This window comes from Meles meles, chromosome 3, assembly GCF_922984935.1.
Source record: "Meles meles chromosome 3, mMelMel3.1 paternal haplotype, whole genome shotgun sequence".
In the NCBI taxonomy this organism is placed as follows: Eukaryota; Metazoa; Chordata; class Mammalia; order Carnivora; family Mustelidae; genus Meles; species Meles meles.
The window spans coordinates 136098461-136119224 of NC_060068.1; the positions used below are offsets into that span (position 1 = coordinate 136098461).

The 20764-nt window shown below is 44.5% G+C and overlaps 1 protein-coding gene across 1 annotated transcript in view; it reads right to left on the reverse strand.

Annotated features, from left to right (window-relative positions):
• SGCD (sarcoglycan delta) overlaps positions 1–20764 on the reverse strand; it is a 401431-nt gene that overhangs the window by 153936 nt on the left and 226731 nt on the right. The window contains exon 4 of the mRNA XM_046000930.1: positions 5736–5823. Within this exon, the coding sequence (XP_045856886.1) occupies positions 5736–5823 (88 nt within the window). The remainder of the gene's footprint in view (positions 1–5735; positions 5824–20764) is intronic.

Consider the following 20764-nt stretch of genomic DNA (forward strand, 5'->3'; position numbering starts at 1 on the left):
GTGGACTTGTTTTCAGAAGCCAACTGTGAAAATCAGTCTTGTGACTCTAGCCATGTCTTGTCAATTACTTTTAATCATATGCTCTCAGGCTATGATTTTAAAGGCCATCATGTCCCTTCTTCAGACTAATGTTTGGACGAGATCTCCCTTAGCTAACCACCAAATTCCTGTCAAATACTTGTAGATTTTGGCTTGAGTGTATCAAGGCACAGAAAGCTCAACACCTCTTGAAGTAATCAGTGTATCTTTCGCCATATTTCTCTTTCGGCCAACAGCTCTAACCGTTGGAAAGGATGCTTTAAATTCAGCTGAAGTTTGTCTCACTCTTAACCCAGTGGCTGCATGTGACACCAGACGAGTCTAAGTCCTCAGTATATAGATCATTTCCTGGCAGAAAAGGCTACAATATATTGCTATTAATTGCTAGAAAGCTGTCAAATCTTTTATGCTAGAATTTCATTCAATAAATTTTTAGAGGGTTTATCATAGGACAACAGATGCCATTCTTGAAGCGGGGCTATCAAGATGGCATCTTCTGATGGAGACAGACATAAATTTAAACTCTAATGCATCAGAAAACTGCAGAGTTTTGGGTACCATGGAAAAAATAAAATGTTAGTATGTTAGAATTCCTTTAAAACAATAACAACAACAACAAGAGGAGACCTTTCGGTTTCTCTGAACTAGAGCTACCTAAATACCTCAAGTTCAGGGGCCTCTTCAAAGCTGCTCTGCAAAAATGCATCAGAGAAACCTGGGGGTCTAATCATCCTCACTGAACCTCACTCAGATCAAAAGGAATTTATCTTTTGGTCTGGAAATTCATAGAGGAGAAAAAATTTTTGAGGTTAGGGTATAGAAATGTTTTATTTTCCCAAAACTGCACAGGGGATTCTGATGGGGCATTTTTGTCTCTGGTTATTTTTCAAGACAGTGTCACTTAACTATAAAAAGTAGTAGTGAAAGGGCCCTCAATGCCTTCCAGGAAAAGACCAACAGGAACACAGGTATAGGTGAACAAGCTGAGTTTATTATTCATTGCTGTGATGGAGAACACACACCATGGGCAACCACACAGGGCATCTCCATAAGAAAAAACTTATTAGAATATTTGGTTTTATATTAGGTTATTTTGGGACTTGGTTCAAGGAAGCAAGGCTTTGCTTTGGATTAGGTGCTATTGGAAAGTGGGAGTAATTTTACAACTGTCGTGTTAATATATCTTATCTAGAGGTAGGGAAGACCAGAGCAATGCTAAGGCTGTAATGGATAAAGAAACAGCAGTCACTGATAGTAACCAGAATTGAGGGATGTTTGGTCACTTTAGTGGTTTGGATAAATGTTCCCATTTTTGTCTGTATTCAGACAAGATTAGAATTGTCTTTGTTTTTTGTCTTCTGTTGATCCCTCATGACCAACCAACTGGCTTTGTCGGGTGCTGATGCTCTGCAAAATTATTTATGTTCAAACATGAGAACATGGAGGTTTGACTTATGATTTCAGGACTACTGCTGGACATCTAGGGCTGCTGTTCTTATTGGCAGGACCACCAGACTAAGAATCAGAAGAACTATGCCCCAACTTTCTCATTTTCTAGTAATGTGACTTTGGGAAGATCCTTTGATCTTTCTGAACCTTATTTTCTGCATCTGTAAAAGTATACTATCACCATCTACCTATTCTATTACTTTATAGAAAGATTAAAAGGATCAAATTATTGGGGAGCCTGGGTGGCTCAGTGGGTTAAGCTGCTGCCTTCGGCTCAGGTCATGATCTCAGGGTCCTGGGATCGAGTCCCACATCGGGCTCTCTGCTCAGCAGAGAGCCTGCTTCCCTTCCTCTCTCTCTGCCTGCCTCTCTTGTGATTTCTCTCTCAAATTAAAAAAAAAAAGGATCAAATTATTCTATGTTTATAAAAACAACTTTGTAGGTAGGAAAGTGGTGTGAAATGTAGGGGACTGCTCTAGTGATTATCATCATTGTGATCATAACTCATCACCGTTTTTCTAATGCAATGGTCCCAACACATTGAAAATACTTAATGACAATCATCTCTCAGTGCCCTTGCCTCATTCACTTAATCAATCATGCCAATTTGGCAGCCCTCATCTCCTGCTAATACATCCCCACGAGCCCTCTGACAAAAGGAAAGACATTGGAAAGGCTCCTGAATGAATGGGAAATTGAAATAGACATGGTAGAGACTTTCCAAATGGCATGGGACCTGGCCATGACTGCCTTCATGCTGTAGCTGAGAAGAACAAGTAGGAGCAGAGATAAGGACTCTGTCAAGGTCACTAGGTCAGTTACTGGAAGATCTGGGTCTGGAACTAAGCTCTCGGAATTGTTCCGAAGAATAGGGATATGTATTTGTCTAGAGAGAGCAGAGTGTTGGACTCGAAACAGGAGGAGCACCTAGGGGCGGGGCTTTGGGAGGCTGGGTGGGAAGGGGCAGTGGAAAGCTGGAGATAAGGACCAGAGTGCAATCCTGAAAGAACAGAGATGGAAAGTGAGGACTTTGGATTAGGTGACTTGGGGAGGGCTCAGATGTGGCTGACTTCTTGATCACACCAAAATTGTAAGTGAAATCTATACAACTTATTAATACATGGGGATTGTTAACTCTGCATTTTTTTAGGGGGGAGAATGGGGATCAGGAGGTGAAGAAGCGTTAATAAATGAATGAATGATCTCGGGATAGGCATACGGTAAGTATAGTTGCCACTCTGGATCTAGTCAATGGCATAAGGGGGGTATGAGTGGGGAACAAAAAATGTTTGGCCTCTGCCTCCATGGACCTGGGCAGTATTATGAGATAAGGCCCCTGAGGAGTCGAGAACAGGTCTGCCTGGGTAAAGCCAGTCTGCTCTGAACTTAACGATTGGTTTATGAGACTTGCAAGAGAATGTCCTAAAGACACTGAAGCAATCAGAGAACTCAAAACACAATTAAGTTATCTTGCTTTCCAGGGCTCCTCAGAACACAAAAAGGAATCTACCAAGGGCCAGAGCCATTTGCACATATAAAGCTCTGTAGTTGGCAGTTTCAGCCAAAACCCCACAGAGCAACTGCTGGCTCAATGGTGCAGATGGCTTGTCCTTTTGTTGATTTTACCTGGGGCTGCCAAATGTCCTAGACGTGGCTGAAATCTTAAAGAAAGAAAGAAAGAAAGAGAGAGAGAGAGAGAGAGAGAGAGAGATAAATTCTGGAGGGAAATGCCAGCGGAGCTGGAGATTGCTGAGGCGGTCCCTCAGTGGACCCACTGTTCCTCTCTGGGATGAAAAAACCATTACTTGTCACCAGCAACTACTCTCCAGCTAAACTCCCTCAGTGCATGGTGCTATGTGAGGAGGACTTCCTTAATGCATCTCCTACACTGGGAGGACTGGAACCCATCCGGATGCACCAACAGGCCCCCAGTCATGCCAGGGCCATGAATCTGAGAGCTGGAAGGGGGCCATCCTGCCTAATTCCTCTCCCCAACTCCCTGGATCCTGATACCCTTCCCCACTCTGGTGAGATGTCATGAAAGCCTCGCCTACAACCCTTCTCCGTGCTGGCCACAGGGCTTCATCTATGGGCCACTATGGAGAGGACACTAAATCGGCCACAGGGCAGGCCAGATGTGCATTTGTGGCCTTGTCTGGCAACTTCACTATCACCAAAAGCCCTCTTCCATAGGAAAAATTGACCCGAGTTGCGAACACTGGGATTCCTACTGGGCCTCTGAGACCTTCCTGAGGTCAGCAGGAGTGTTGATCCTCAGGACTGCCTTCATCAAACTACTTGGACAAGAGCAGTCGTTTGTTCTGGGGTAGGCACGCCACCAAGGAGAACAAGCTTTAGCAGGCCCTATCTACCGGAACGACTCTGTGCTTTCCACCATGTGCATCAATGCAAAAGGAGAAGCCTGAAGGAAAACTTGAGGGGGTGAGAGTGCATGCATCTATGTACTTAGAATTATATTTTGAACCATCTATTATCCTCTCTAGAGATCATCTTGAAAGGCTCCTGCCAGCTGCTGTTAGAGTGGCTTTTTGCCCATCTCATTTTAATATGAGCTATCTTGGGCCTCACTGAGAGAGCTCCGAGAGGGGTCTCAGCCGCCAGGAGGGCCTAACTTGGGCCGGGGAGCCAGGAAGAGAAACGACATGGAAGGACGGGAGAAGAGAAAATAGAAGAGAAAAAGGAGAGACAGAGAGAAGAGAGATGTGGGAGACAGAAGGAGGAGGAAAGACAGGGGGAGAAAGAAGAGAGAAGGGTGGGAAGGGAAGGGGAAGAATGGAAAGGGAGAATGGGGAAGGGAGCTGGGAGGAGGGTATAAGGAATTCCCGGAGAGAAGGGAGAAGGAGCGGTAGGGATGGAGGGGGAGGGGTAGAGACAGCGCCAGAAGAATAGTCATTTGGGCACTGCCAGCTTTACCAAAACACAATCTCTCAAGTGAACTGAATCTCCCATGGCAAATAGGTGGCCAATGATCCACAGGCTAAGTAACTTCCTTTTGAACTGAAGAATCAGGGAACGGGAGGTCGGATTTATCTTCCTCCTGGAGGCAATTTTCCCTCACGCTGCTTAAATCACTGCTTACTGAAGCTGTTTATTTAATTATTTAGCACTGTGACTGCGGGCCAGATGCTCTGTAAGCAAGGCGGCCGATCCAGGGGCCCCCAGAACAACGTGTTTACGGATTACGGGCTGCGCGCGCGGTTCCTCCCTCCGCTGGGAGATGGTCCCAGTCACCGGCCGGCCACAAGCCTCCTGACATCAGGGGCCGCGTGCTCCTGCAGGGCGCAGAGACCCCTTCCCCAGCAAGCCTCGGGGCACAAGGCACCTGTTTCCCCACGGCGTGTTAATGAGCGGGGGCGCCAGATGTTTTAGTCACAGGAACGTTTCAGGGTGTCTGGGCAACGGCCTTCTCCGAATGTCCATCTGTACACTTCTCTCTCAGCCCCGAAGCCCAACAAATGGCATTGTCTCCGACAGTGCTACTAGGACGCACACCTCTTTTCCCAGCCACCGCGGGCATGCATAATGGCTCCTGCTTACAGGGGTTCATAACCTACGCTGGGGGCACTGATCCTACCACTCAGCGCATTACCGTAACCGTAAGGCCCAGGCTTCTTGTTGTCGCCATGACGTGAATAACCAAATCTCGTTTCAATTATAGGAATATGCAGCTTCAAACCCTGTGGGTGCAGATCTGCTCTAATGAAAGCGGCCACACACACATCATCAATGGAGCTACATCTGCATTTTGCAGTTGAGTCAGGTTCAAAGTCAGGACACAGCGCAAACATGGTATGGATTCAAATTACCTTCAAAAATCCCCTTTATACCCCATAAAGTCTGTGTGCAGGGTTTTGTGTATATTATGCTCTCTCTGCTAATCCAACCCAGCAAGCCTGTCCTCCAGCATGGGAGCAGAGAGCTTTTCCATCGTTGAGCACCAGATGAAGCAGCTGGCTTCTGCTTAGGAGCCCTGTTACATGAAAAATAGCTTATTGCCCCTCTAAATGAGTACTGTTAGCTTTGCATAAGTTAAATGTGTACATATGATGAGCCTTTACCCTTTAGCAGAATCATGGCACACATGCCAACCTCTCTTCTCTGCATTGCAAAATGTGTTAGCGTGCATTTCCTTCATTAGTTCACATGCTGTTGCATTCAGTCTTGGGCTCTATGTTTTCTGGGCGCTTAGTGTGGGGCAGGCACTGCCAAGTCCTTTAGTTTCTTACCTGTGATGAGCTGAGTTAGCACTTTAGTCTGGTCATTGAGAATGTTCACTGTAACATTTCTGGCTGATTTGAAGTACAGGGCATTACCCTGTAATAAGAAAAGAAGAAAAACACATGAAAATGGCAAATTCTGAAACAAAGCACTGTAACCACAACTCTCCAAGGGGCTGAAATGGTCATCTCTGAGTGCTAATTGATGTGTCTTTATTTGGAAACTCCAAATGTCTTCATGATCCCCACATACATGATAATTGGCATTCATCCAAAAATGGATTTCCTCTGAAGAGACCCACAGAGACACACTCAAAATAGATTTCCCTAACACACACATACATACACACACACAGTTGAATCAGAGGCAACCCAGCGGCAAAGAGTCCCTTAGATCTTACTACATATGTGAGTTTCTTTGGCATATAGAATGATCAGGAATGACTGGTAATCTCCTAATTTCACACTTTCTAGTTTGTCATTTCTCCAAAGGAACGATGGAGAGTTCTTATAGGAGAGCAGAAAGTGAGTGGAAAATACCTGAGGTCAGCCCTTCTGGCCTCCTCACCTGCTGTGAGAATCCAGGTGCAATCCAAACCAAACATTCGTCCAATGTTTCCTTTGTCAAAGAGCGCACCCCAGTCCATTTGCACATGGTGGCAGACATTTCTGAGAATGACTCAGAATAGGGGCTGGCATACTTTTTCTGCAAAGGGTCTGATAGTAAATATTTTGGGTTTTGTGGGATGTGCAGTTTCTGTGGTAACGACTCAACTCCTAACTGCTGTTTTGGTGCCAAACCATCACAGATCGTACACAGACAAATGGCTCTGGCTGCATTCCAGCAAAACTTATTTCATGGACAGTGACATTTGAATTTCAAATAATTTTAAATTTAACATAATCTCACTGTATCCTAGAATGTTGTTCTTCCTTTTTCCCCCCAAATCATTTAAAAATGTAAAAACTCTTCTTACTTCACCGGCCAAATGAGAACAGGTAGAGGGGCCGGTTTAGCCCACAGGCCATAGTTTGTCAATCCCTGACTGAGGTGTTCTCCCTTTCCTGGAGTAAACCAAAGCCATAAACTAAAGAATGAAATGCTGCCAGAGCACATAATACCACTGAGTCCCGAGCCTAGAAAAACCATGGTCCTAAGAGCGGTGCGGAAAGTGATGATGAGTAAGACTCCCTTTTATTTTTAAAGTCTTAGGATCTAATGGGATCAGTAAGATGGACACACGAATAATACAAGGCAGAGACCGATCCCAGGTGATTAAGGAGCTGCAAACAAAGTATGTGTAGAACTTTCCTGAAGGGTAAGATTATTCATAGCTTGAGGCTGTGGCATGGGAAGCAAAGAAGAAGTTTGTGAATGGTTCAGCTGAGCCTTAAAGAGAGTATAGATAGGTTTCACCATGATGAAATGAAAAAAGGAGGTCATGGAGGTAGGAAGCTTGTGGGATGATGTCTCATGTCTTTTTCCTTCTAAAGCTGGCAGGGTGTAGGAGGGGATGCGTGAGCTCAGCCTAGCGGCTGCACATGGCAGAGTGGCTGGCCAGTGGGGACAAGGCGGCCACCAGGATGGCTTTTCTGGAGCCCGGTCTCCCTCACCCAAGCCCCTGTGGAGGACTCCAATGCATCAGGGGTTGCCCTAATGAAAAAGAAGCCACCATTTCCCTCCCTGACCTTGGGACAACAGCTCTGGCCCAAGGTGAACTTCTAAAATGGAAAACCTATACCCATGATCCATCCAGCCCCGGGAGAACCAGATCCCCTCGGGCCACGGGCCAGTGCTGTTGTCCCAGGGTCAGGGAGAGAGACGGTGCCTTCTGTCTCATCAGGGCAACTGCCGATTCGCTGGAATCCCCCACAATGGCTTCAAGTTAACATTCTGCCTGACAGTAAACTTTTTGCTTTGTTTTCTAATTAGCCAGGAGAAGAAGAAATTTATGATTGTCATAGGCTTCTATCTTCTGTCCAAATATTAGCCTAAAATAGTTTCTTTGGCACAGCACTTGGCAGTCCTTGAAAGTTCTACTTAAAACTTAAAATCAATTCAAGTAACGTGAGGATTCAGAACCTGGGACCCGGACAGGAGGTTACAGGTTTCTAGAAGTTAATGTACTAATTCTTCTATTCGGCAAGCTGGCGCTGCAGAGGGGAGAGCTACATGGCGTGAGAGAATGGGATATATTCTGGTGCCACTGGCCGGTGTGTGAGCAAATCACTTAACTGTTCTGTGGGTCATTCTGCACACTCTCTACCGTCAACACAGCTAGGATCAGCGAGCGCACAGCTGACACAATTGGGCACTCACTGTGTGCCTCATGTGCAACGGAAGCCCGGGAGTCCACCTGCCTAGTTTACCATCCCCACTCTACCACTTGCCAGTTCGGTGCCCAGAGGCAAAGTAATAGTTCTAAGCCTCCGTTTCTTGATATGTACAATGGCACAAATGTGATCGAATTATTACAATTCACTTATTACTGAAATTACTAAATTCCTTATGTAATTATTAAAACACACGTGGTTCAGTGTCATGCACACAGTAAGTCCTCCAGCAGTTCCCACCCCTCATTTGCCAAAACTGCTTGAGTGGCGGGGTGGGGGGGAGTGCAGACAGAGGCAGGAGGAGGAGGGGAAGGAGGGAGGGAAAGATGGAAAGAAATAAGGAAGACCTCCCTTTGCATTACCAATCTTCACAACCCATTTGGGCAGTCGTCAAGGGTTTCTTTATTTCCAGCAACTTCCATCTCCGTATTTCAGAGGATCTTCCTCTGTGTGGCTGGCAAACCACTAATTTTCAAAGCCCAGTTTCTTCGAATGTTACTTGCCCTTATTATTCAAATAATCCCATGGCAGAAAAAAAAAAAATTCCCAATAGCTTTGCTTAAGGTTTACGGCAAGAGATAGAAGAAAGCCACCCATTCATTTTATTAATGTGTCAAAATATTATAATAATTTACCATTAATTGTTCTAATATGCTAAAATCCCGGGAAACAGTCTTTGCTACATCAGGGTTTAAACAAAAAGCCTCATTCTAGCCTGGGAGGTTTTGCTGCAATCTTCCCAGCAGAGACCCTGACAACAAAAAAATCACCAGGTAAGCTGCATGAAGCAGCTTACAGACTCCAAACTGCCTCTTGTGGCAGCCGGTCAGTGTGACTTTTATTTGGCTATCTCTGCTTAGTGACACTAAACCAGGCATGTACCAGTCAAGCAAAGCATCCCTGGGGTCTTGGCAGTATTAGAATGAATAAGGGACATGTTCTCCAGTCTCTGTCCCTCCTACTACTGTAGGCTCCCTGGGAGGGGAGGTTAATTTCTGCCACAGAGGATTCTGCCCTGGGGCTGGTGAATTTCACTAACTGACCTCAATGCAGCCATCCTAGGATGAGGATAAGGGGCCTGCAGGAAACTGCTGGCAGGTCAGCTCTGCAGGGCAGAAAGGAGTCTGACAGACCCACAGCGTCTGATGAAGATCAGTCCTGATCATCCTGATCACCAACCTGATCAGTTGGACCAGGTCAAGTCAGTCTGAGGCCAGTCAGCCCTTGATTCTTCTGGACATAGGGTGAGGCCCACTGGGACATGGGGAAGGGAGGCCAGCACCACCATTCTTCCCACACTGGGAGAGGAGGACAGTCCATCCACATTGGTACTCTCCCCCAAATAACTAGAGCACGCAGCAAAATCCCTGTCACATCTGTTTCTCTAGAGCAGGACACGCAGAACAAAATCAAACCTTTTCTGGATGACTCAAGACCATTGACATGGACATTATTTGTTCTACAATGCCCTCCAGGGACTATCGAGGCACGTGGCTACTTGAGCACGAAATGGCTCCATCAGGCTGACATTTTAAAATCAGTGTGACTTATTAAAAAAAGTATCATTTATTCTTGTATCAAAATAAGTATTAAATATCAAGTATTATAAAGCTTCCAGTCAAACAGCAATGACTCATAGCTCTTAACTACTACAAGAGCGTTCAAATTGCCAGGATGTTCTTTCACAGGTTTCTCCTCCCATGGCCCTGAATCTGCTTCAACACTATCTCTTGATTTATCAACTTTAGATGTTATCCACTGAATTTCTGCAATGGTATGGACTCTTCCATACTACTTTGGTAAAATCAATATTCAGAATCTACATTACTATGATTATGTGTATACCATCCACAGCTTTAACTGTATATCCTTCCCTTTCTTGTACATTTATTTTTTCTTTTCCTGGACCCCATAAATGCTTTATTTTTAAAAAATGCTTTATTTTCTAAATTTTCTTTTTTTCTTCCTACTGTTTAATCCTTTTTCTTTAGTTTCTAATTTTGGGGTCATACTTTATGTTCCAATTATTCTGTTAATTTTTTTTAGGCTTGACTATCATACTCTTAGTTTTGTTTTTTTTTTTTAAAGATTTTATTTATTTATCTGACAGAGAGAGATCACAAGTAGGCAGAGAGGCAGGCAGAGAGAGTGAGAGGGAGGCAGGCTCCCTGCGGAGCAGAGAGCCCGATGCGGGACTCGATCCCAGGACCCTGAGATCATGACCTGAGCCGAAGGCAGCGGCTTAAACCACTGAGCCACCCAGGCACCCATACGCTTAGTTTTTAAGAGCATTTTCTTATTCTCTGAGCCTTCCTTTTTATGCTATCCCTTCCTTGTTTGATGGATGTGCTCTTCTGTCTTCCATGAGAATAAAAAAGCTGATTGGTAGCTCTGTGTTTCTAGATGGGTGAACCTTGCCACAGGGCACAGTAGTGGGGGTTTGGCTAATTCACTGGAGAGTGTCCAGATGTCAGTAGCAGTGGGCAGTCAGTACCCGTGGGCTAATCTAATCAAAAAAGAAATCTCTAACTCCTGCCAGGAAAGTGGTGGGTGTAGCTTTTGATATAGGAGAGCTGAGTGTCAGAGGGGAAGGCAGCTGGGCATTTTGCTGCTCAGGGACAGACTTTTAGTTAAACCCATTTACATACCTTATCCCTGACCTCATCTGTGCCTAATGTCCAGAGGCCAGAGGTCCTCTGGCCAAACTTTCTTTCTCTTTTCTTTTCCTTTAAAGATTTTATGTATTTATTTGAGAGAGCGAGCAAGAGCGAGCATGAGCAGAGGGGAGAGGCAGAGGGAGAGGGAGGAGGAGACTCCTTACTGAGCAGGGAGCCTGATGCAGAACTTGATCCCAGGACTCTGGGATCATGACCTGAGCTGAAGGCAGATGCTTAACCAACTGAGTCACTCAAGTGCCCTGGTCAAATTTTCTAGAGAACCATCTTCTAATCTTCTGTGATGTTGGGAAGAGGTACTTACTACCTAACCAGGTCCACTGTGGGTGGGAGCTGGGGATAGATGGAGAGTCCAAGTGAGTGCAGATTTTCGACTAATCCAGGTCACTGTTGACTTCTGTGGGACCCAGACACTGCATTTAAAATGCCTCATGGGTAAATGGCCCTGTCCCACTCACTTCCTGGAGTGGCTTTCAATCCCACAGCCATGTCTAGCTCTCATCTACCTGCTTTCTCCATCATTCTCTCCCAACTGTTTTCTTTCCCTTTCTCTGTGACCATGTACATTTACCCCTTTTCACTTCTGTTCTCCATTCACTGTCTTTTTCAGTGGGGTTTTTGAATCTTTTTTTTTTTCCCCCGAGAGAGAGAGCTAGAGTGAGAGCAAGAAAGAGAGAGAGAACATACAAGCCAGGGGAGGAGGGAAGGGGAACAAGGGAGAGGGAGAGAGAGAATCTTAAGCTCCATTCCCATTGCAGGTCTCAGCTTGGAGCTGGATCTCATGACTCTTGGGGTCATGACCTGAGCTGAAATCAAAAGTCAGATGCTTCACCAACTAAGCCACCCAGGCGCCCCATCAAAAGGGTTTTGGATGAAGCAGAGACCTGCTACCATTTCTCACTGCTATCAGTCTGTCTACCTCTAGATTCCCCTCATACTACTGCCTTCTTAAGAAGAAAGCCGGTTAAAATTGTGTGTAAATCAAAAACAGGTAGGCTCTGCCAGGACCCAACAGCTTTCTTAAGCATTTTACACATACTACATGAATATCTAGAACATAGACACTGGCTCGGGCCCTGGAGAATGGGGAAGATTCGACCGTTATCTTTGAAGCTCCTTGCCCAGGTGGAGACTGAATTGATGCTATATAATCATGAAAACAACGTGATACCCCTTCCGTGGACATCTATCCTTTCCTGGTATGAAAGGCAGCGATTTGAATATTTGCCTTTGATGGGAGCTCTGTCACCGCAGTCCGTTTTGAAGGGATATGGCTCCTAGAAGTCACTTCTTCTGATAATTGTAGGTAGTAGATTTTGCTTGCTCTCTGAGGAGCTCAGAGTCTGATCTGGGCATTTAGATAAATGGAGGAAACCACAACACAGCACACAGAGAAGCACCTTCCACAGTCATGGGAGGCTTTCAGCTCTCAGTGGGAAGTTCAGAGAAGGAAGGGACCGGTGTGGCTAGAGTTCTCAGAGGCCTTCCAGAGTACGGTTCGCCAGCTTCTGCCCTTTCAGGGTGGTTTATAAGAGCACAGATTCCATCTGGCGTTAACTTCGCTAACAAGGGAGGCTAGCCCTTGCGCAGCCAGGGATCAGGGTGTGAGCTTTGGGATCAGACAGATTTTGGCGGGAATCGCAGCTCTTTCTAACTGTGTGGCCTTGGGTAAGTCATTTCTTTTCTTTGAGCCCCAGTTTTTATACTTATGAAATGAAGTCAAAGACTACTTAATAGTGTTGATAGGAGGGTTAAGAAAGACAATATGTATCAAGTGCTTGGCATAGTGGCTACCAAAATACTTAATCAAAAAACAAGAAAAACAAAACCTACATGATGAGGGCCCCTTGGAAAATGCTGATTTTAGAACTGAGGCAAGAAATATAAAAGAGGAGCCAGGAGCCTCTTGAGTCCAGAAAGAAAGGAAGGGCTCAAAGAGCAAATAAGAAACCAAACAGAAAAATACCTCATCATTAAGGAAGGAGGTCAAAGGGACACAGTAGACAACTCCAAGAGTGTGTAATGGCCAAAGTTGGAATAATTTTGACAAAATATAGAATGTAGTATTAATTATAACCCAAAGCATTAAATAAATATCTATTAGCCCAGACTGATATAAGTAATATATAAACAATGGATAAACAAACAGGAGAGAATAAACATATCTTTCATGTACAAAAGTTGCAGCCAATTTTCATAGTTAACTCCTTACTCCTTAAAGGTGGGTTGTACCTAGTGACTTCCTTTCAAGGAGTACAGCACGGAATGGGGATGACAACTTCCCAGTGGGGAAATCTGACAAACACTGCATCAGCCAACTAGTCCAGGTCAAAGTCAGCAGTGATAAGCTACGTTGAGAGCATGAGCCTCTTATTTACGTGAAGAAAATGTTCTAGGAGTGCCTGGGTGGCTCAGTGGGTTAAAGCCTCTGCCTTCAGCTCAGATCATGATCCCAGGGTCCTGGGATTGAGCCCCACATTGGGCTCTCTGCTCAGCAGGGAGCCTGCTTCCCTGTCTCTCTCTCTCTGCCTGCCTCTCTGCCTACTTGTGATCTCTGTCTGTCAAATAAATAAAAAATCTTAAAAAAAAAAAAAGAAAATGTTTTACCTCTGTGATCTTTATCTTCAAAACCCATAACACTCATCTAATACTGAGGAAAACATCAGACAAGTCTCAATTGAAAGTAATTTTGCAAAATACATGACCAGTACTCTTCAAAACTGGTAAGGTCATCAAAACCAAGGAAAGTCTGAGAAACCATCACAGCTAAGAAGAGCCTTTTCAAGAAACACGAACACTGAATGTGATGTGGCATTCTGGATGAGATCCTTGGGCATAAGAAGGACATTAGTTAAAATTAAGGAAATCTGAATAAAGAATGGACTGTAGTTAGTAACAAGGTGTCAATTCTGGTTCATTAATTTTGACAAAAATACCAAATTAATGCGATATTAGTAATAAGGGAGACTATGAGAAATATAGGAATACTGTACTATCTTCACAACTTTTCTGCATATATACAACTATTTTTAAAAACTTAGGTTTTTTTTTTTTAAAGATTTTATTTATTTATTTGACAGACAAAGATCACAAGTAGGCAGAGAAGCAGGCAGAGAGGGGGGGTGAAGCAGGCTCCCTGCCAAGCAGAGAGCCTGATGCGGGGCTCGATCCCAGGACCGAGATCATGACCTGAGCTGAAGGTGGAGGCTTTAGCCACTGAGCAACCCAGGTGCCCCAAAAACTTAGGTTTTTTTGAAAGGTATATTCAAGCTGCCAAATTCTAAGATCCAGAACTTTGGGAAGAGACTTCGGGAAGCCAGCCATCTCTGAGCAGGCAGGAAGCTTACTCCATTACGGACATGTGATTTCACTTTGGGGTTGATACCACTAATGGGAAATTCTCCCTTATAGCCATTTACATGGATTTTATCTTTAGGGATACTAAATAAACAATGGTGTATAGGTCTGTCATAGACAATCCTCCTTCCAGAGCTCTCTGTACACTCTCATTCTTCCCTGGTCAGCTTACAGAAAACACTGCATCAGAAGGCCCCACCTCTTTGCAGTAGGTATGACAACATACTTGCTCTAGCTCTTCATATGACCAGAAAAAAAATAACTGAAACCAACTTAGATTTGCCATCAAAACCATCTCCCAAGGGTAGTTCGTTAGTTTACCTTTAGCAAGCTTCCAATGTCTCAATTCTCACTATTAATCTGAACAGGGTACTTTAGTTGGCTCCGATTTGACCCTTTTAAGAGCAGGACAAGTATTTAAAAACAACAACAGAGTCTGGTTATTTTTTATGTGCTTTAAGAATATCTCTCCATAATGACGATTGGGTAAATTTCTATTGTTTTGAAGTTTTTCCATCATGGATAATGAAGGTACACTCTGAAACACTTACTCCAAAGAAGCTGGGAACTGGTCCAGTTTTGGCACTGCCGCACTCCTGTTCAGTCACTCTCTGCGCCGTGCCCAAATTTGGGTGCATTTGGGGCCCTCTCAATATTTAACTAAGTTGAGCTGCTACGTTCAGTGATTCCTTTGAGGTGTCATGTTAGCATGTCAACGTTGGAAGGGGACTGCCAGATTTTCTAGGGCCTGGCACATTCCTGGAACCCACTAGGTTTTCAGTAAATATTTGCTGAATAACTGAATGCTTAGATCAAATTAAGAGTCAACAGAGAGTGAGAGTCATCAACAAAAGAAGTCATTAAATGAAGGCTGACACCAGCTGTCAAAGACAATTTTCAAAAGGCGAGTCATTAAGCATGGCTGATGGTGATAGTCCAAATATAGAAAACCGAGCACGGTGGGAGGAAAGCAGTACAGAGATATAATCAAGGAGTATCTATGTACTATCTAATGCAGTACAAGGAACTGTAGGTGATACAAATGAGAGTTGAGATGTTGGGTTTCCAGATGACAGAGAAAAGCAGGGGCACAAGTAATCACCCCAAATTCTTGCTGACATGAAGGTTAAGATAAGGTATGCTAGAACCTTCTCTATGCTTGTAGCACCCAGGTGGCATGCAATATGGAATCTATCCTCTGTCAACTGTCCCTCCTCAACTCATTCTATTAACATTTTGAAGGTCTCTTCTAGGCATAGAGCACTGTGCCGAGTACTGAGCAGGTGGCCTGTGCTCCCCCGTAGTTTACACACCACCCACTACGGGAGAGGGATGCGAAGTTAAGAGTTCCATAAATGATTATCTACTTGCAACTGCAAGGAGTACAATAAACACAAAGCAGAAGGTGAAAGGAGAGTGCAGGCAGGGAAGACCTTTTTAAGGGAAAGACATTTCGGCAGGGTTCCCAGGGATGAGTAGGAATTCGGTGAGTCAAGACAAGAAAGGACATTTAAGGCAGAACGACAGACAAGTACACTTGTCTCCAAGGCAGGAAGGAGGTTGGCATATAACAGGGACAGAGAGAAAGGCCGATATGGTTGGAGACTGAGGAGCAAGGGACGGAAGGAAACAGGTCCCCCGTTCTGCTATCAGCTGTATTCCCTCTGCCCACGCTGTCCTCTGATTCAATTAATTTTGTTGCGAGAAAGTTGTTTCTTCTTCTTCTTCTTCTTCTTCTTTTTTTTTGGAAAATTGTTTCTTCTTAAGGAGAGTTTCTTGGGGGTTTATAAAGAAATGCTTTCATGCCTCACTTCATTCTTTATATAGTCTTTGGACAAACACTTAAGTTTTACTTCTCTCACTATGTCTTTATTGTGCCTGGAATCCACTTTCGTACATCATTCAGGTGGGTATGCACAGGAAAGCCTTGTCCCTCAGCACTATCTCCCAAGAGAATGTTGTTTTTTCCCGATACATGGTGCCACCTTCATCATCTTTCAATTCCCAAATATACATGAGTCGGTCTTTGAGCCTCCTGCTCTGTTCTTCTGTCTGCCAGATCTTACACCAATATGTACCGGGTTTCTTCCTGTGGATTGTGATATGCCTGAAGAGCTGATAGATTCGTGTAGCCTCTTTCCTCTTATGGGCCATTTAAATGATATTTGCTGTACTCGCATTCAAGTAATAGTCCAAAGGCATTATGAGATCAGAGACAGACTATGCAAGTGACAGTTATCAATGTTCAGGACACTCTCCTGTATTTTATCTTGGGTGACAATTCATCTTCACAGTATATTAAAAAAAAAAAAAAATACTACCTTCGGTAACTGCCTGAACCTTCCTTCTGACATTTCCCCGTGTTTTGTAGAAAACTCATCCAGAGTATGTGAGTAGCCACTCTTAAAAATAAAAATCTGCCCCCCCAAAAAAGATTTGTTGGGCAAAAAAGCATAGGAAATTGAACATAACGTCCCCTCCTTCTAGCTGCATGGCACATGGTCAGCTCTGAGAAGTCCTACATCAACATAATTTGGTTAGCTTTGTGTACTAACAATTCTGAGATTTACTTAATCTTAGAATTTTTTTTTCTTAAACCACATGTGAACAGAAAGCACTGCAGGACCTATTCTGGGAAATGCTACTTTAGTGAGTGCTTTATTTATTTATTTATTTTAAGATTTTATTTCTTTATCAGAGAAAGAGGAAGAGGGGGGAAAGAACGAGAGGAAGAGAGAAAGAGAGAGAGGAGCAGAGGGAGAGGGAGAAGCAGACTCCCTGCTGAGCACAGAACCTGATACAGGGCTGGATCCCAGGACCCTGAGAACATGACCCAAGCTGAAATCAAGAGTCGGTTGCTTAACCAAATGAGCTGCCCAGGCACCCCTTGACTGCTTTAAACACATATGCTATGACTTAGATAGCTCTGACTTTATCTCTTTAAAACCATTAAAGGGCTTGGCAGAGAACAGGACACATGATGGGCTCTCAGTAAGACCTGCTGGACTGGCTAATGTCTATAATGCTAGTGAGCAGGGGTTATTGCCATTTTATAGATGAGAAGACCGAGGATAAGTGTGGGGGCCATGAGCAGCCTAGGCCTAGGCCCGCCTGCTGGTGAGTTGCAGAGAGAGAATGGACTCAGGACTCTGGACCTGAGCACTTCTCTCCTATTCTTCTATTCTACTGCCCTAGAATGCGTAGTCTGAGCTGTAAGGGACCGAAGTTGTGATGGAAGGAGGACTTCGGTACTGGTTGGCAGAGTTAAGGAAATCTTCACAGAGGGAGATGCAGGACACAGACAGAGACCGTCATGCAAGGAGGCAGCTCAGGCTTCCCCAATGAGGGCGAGCCAATTCTAACATGACAGCATTAAAACTCAACAGCAACCTGAGCAAGAAAGGCTTTCCTAGGGGCGCCTGGGTGGCTCAGTCAGTTGGGCCTCTGCCTTCGGCTCAGGTCATGATCTTAGGGTCTTGGGATGGAGCACTGCATGGGGCTCTCTGCTCAGCAGGGAGCCTGCTTCCCCCTCTCTCTCTGTCTGCCTCTCTGCCTACTTGTGATCTCTCTCTCTGTGTCAAATAAATAAATCTTAAAAAAAAAAAAAAAGAAAGAAAGGCTTTCCTATACTACATGACACAAAGGAATAGAGACAAAAAACATTGTTCCACGTTGTTCTTTGCCTCAGAAACTCTACAGGCTGCACTTGTCTGGCTTTGGGCCATGAGTACAAACAGGGCGCTCCCACTGTGGTGAACTTGCAGTGGCCCAAGAGCCCCCCAGGTCGGGGAGCACAAGTCCGGGCTTTGTGGCCGGCCCCCGCACATTCCTCAGCCCCGTCTGTGCGTGCTTCCCTCCCTCCATCAGTAGCGCCTTTCGTGCCGGATCTTGACCTTTCACAGAATGGTGCGTGGCATTCCAGGGAGTCGCAGAGCATCTCTCAGGAGGAGTCCGAGTGAAGATGACGTGAGCCTTTCAGAGGAAAACCAGTGCACGCGGAGGCTGGGACTGCTAACCCGGAGAGAGAGACTGTCGAGGTACAGCACAGGCTTATGCTGTGGGAGCGCAGCGGTGTGATTTGTTTGAGATACGTGCTCAGCCTGAAGTGGACTGATTTGGTGGAGGCTTCACCTCTTAAAAAATCTGAGGGACACAGCCCAAGCTTCTAACCTTGGGGTGACAGGAGCCTTTCTTTGTGATGTGTCCTCATGGTTCTGTCAGGCTTTGGAGGCACAAGGCCCCCAGCTGAGACCCCAGTTTTGAGCTAGTATCCCTAGACCACACAGCCTCAACCTCCCAACTGGAAAATGGGAATAAGAATGTGCAAAATAGGGGGACACCTCAGTGGCTCAGTCAGTTAAGCATCTGCCTTTGGCTCAGGTCATGATCCTGGGATCCTGGGATCAAGCCCCACATCAGGCTTCCTGCTCAGCAGGGAGACTGCTTCTCCCTCTCCCTCTGCCTGCTGTTCCTCCTGCTCATGCCCCCTCTCTCTCTCTGTCAAATAAATAAATAAAATCTTTATAAAGAAAAAAAGGAAGAAATTATGTAAAAAAGAATGTGCAAAATAGGAATTACAGTACTGCCTCGCTCACAGAGCTGAAAAGATGAACTACAAGAGCACTGGTAAGGAATTTGGCAGCCACATGTGTATTTTTAAACATCTATTTTTTGAAAGCGTGTTAGATCATTGATGTCCATGACTGATAAGCTCTGTCAGCCCTCAGAAAATGGCAGAGAGCTATTAGGATGTGGACTGTTTCTGCTGCACCCATGGCAGTGAGAAGCCTGATCTGGGGCAGGTGAGCCAGGCATGGAGTTTAAGCTCTCCCCCATGCTGGTGGCGTGAAGCAGGTGGGCAACTTCACCTGTGTCTCTGTCTCCTCACGTGAAGTGCAGGGAGGAGAGAGCCCACCTCCAGTTGCTGTGGGTAGTAAGAGAATATGTGTAAGACGTGCAGCATTTGTTACAGGAATGTGCAGGAATGGGAACCGATGACCGTAGAAAACCGAGGAGGGTCCTGCATAGCCTTTTGTGTCTAGGCAGGGTCGACGGCTGTGTGGTGGGACAAAGGCGTATCGAAAGGCACCATGACTACCCAAAAGCTGTCTAAAGACCCAACGGGAGAGGCTCCTCCTCACACAGAAGCCTTTCTCACCAGCTACCATGGAGAGCCCCGCTTGTGGAGGATGCAGACAGACTAGGAACCTGTTGATTTAAAGTGAGGACAGAAAACACTAATTCCATGTGGAATCCTAGACCAAGTTCACCTGCATGGGGAATTCATGCAGGGTAGGCAGACAATAAAAGGAAGAGTTCAAACAAAATATTTCATACGTGAGGCAGAGTGTCTATACTTCGTATCCACGTTAATTATCAGAGTCACATAAGGGTGAAGCAGCAATAATCCCCGGGTCACAAAGAATCTGACCTAGGACCGAGGCTCATAATTCAAATGTAGTCCTGGGACCTTCATGCCATGACCGCCCGAGTTCTCACAGCTCTTAAGAAGTGGCAGAAAAATGTGATTTCAATTTTTTTATTCAAAAAAAAGATGTGAGCATGGATTACTTTCATAACCATAAAAAATCATGAATATACAATATGCTCATAATAATGAATATTATGAATATAAAACATAAAAATAAATTAATAAAAGAACATGACATTATTAAATAAAAAGGTATTGAAAAATATAGGCAATATGTGAGTTTCTAAATTATTTTTGTGTGCTTTTAATTTCCTTCTTGACAGGTCAGACATTCTAATTTCTTGGGCAGGTCAAAGGGAGAGAAGAGAAGTGATTTTGTCGTTGTCACTAATCTTCTGAAAAGAAAGCTTAGTTCTTGTAGAAAAATCAAATGCATTCTCTACTACCTTCATTAAACTAAGTAATATCTATGTTATATTAATCTGATTGCAAAGAGGAGATGTTAAAGTTGGGAATGAGCTGAAGTAAACTTTGATTAAACTGGTGTAAGTGTGTACTAGCTCACAAATACATCTCCTTCCCCATTCTGCAGAAAAGTAATAATATCACGTAGTTAGGTACGTTGGGTGATTAACTCAGTTGTCCACTGGAAAAACATGGCTAGAATTGACACGAGCTTCTAATCAGAATGGAGACGTTGGGTCATGCTTTCATGCACTTGTGCTCCATTACCGTAGAATAATGTTAGTGTAACAACAGCAGCAGTAATGACAGCAGCACATGGAAAACCAGTAAGTCATAGTTGGATTAAAAAATCACGTAACTCTTCACCACCACTAGGATGGCAACCATCACCGTTATCATCACCATCACTGTCATCATCATTCCAAAATAATAAGTGTTGGCAGGGAGGTGGAGAACTGGAACCACCAGACATTGCTGGTGGGAATGTAAAATCGTGCCGCCTCTAGAGAAAGAGAGTTTTTCAGTTCCTCTGTAAGCTAGACATACAATTAACGAATGACTGGGCAAGTCTACTCCTAGGTATACACCCAAAAGAAATGAAAATAGGTGTTCAAACAAAAACTTATACACCAATATTCATAGTAGCACTGGTCATGATAAGCAAAGGGTAAAAACAGCCCAAATGCTCATCGACAGATGAATGAATCAACAAAATGTGGGCTATCCATACAGTGAAGTAACATTCTGATATATAAATGAATGAAGTGTGGATATAT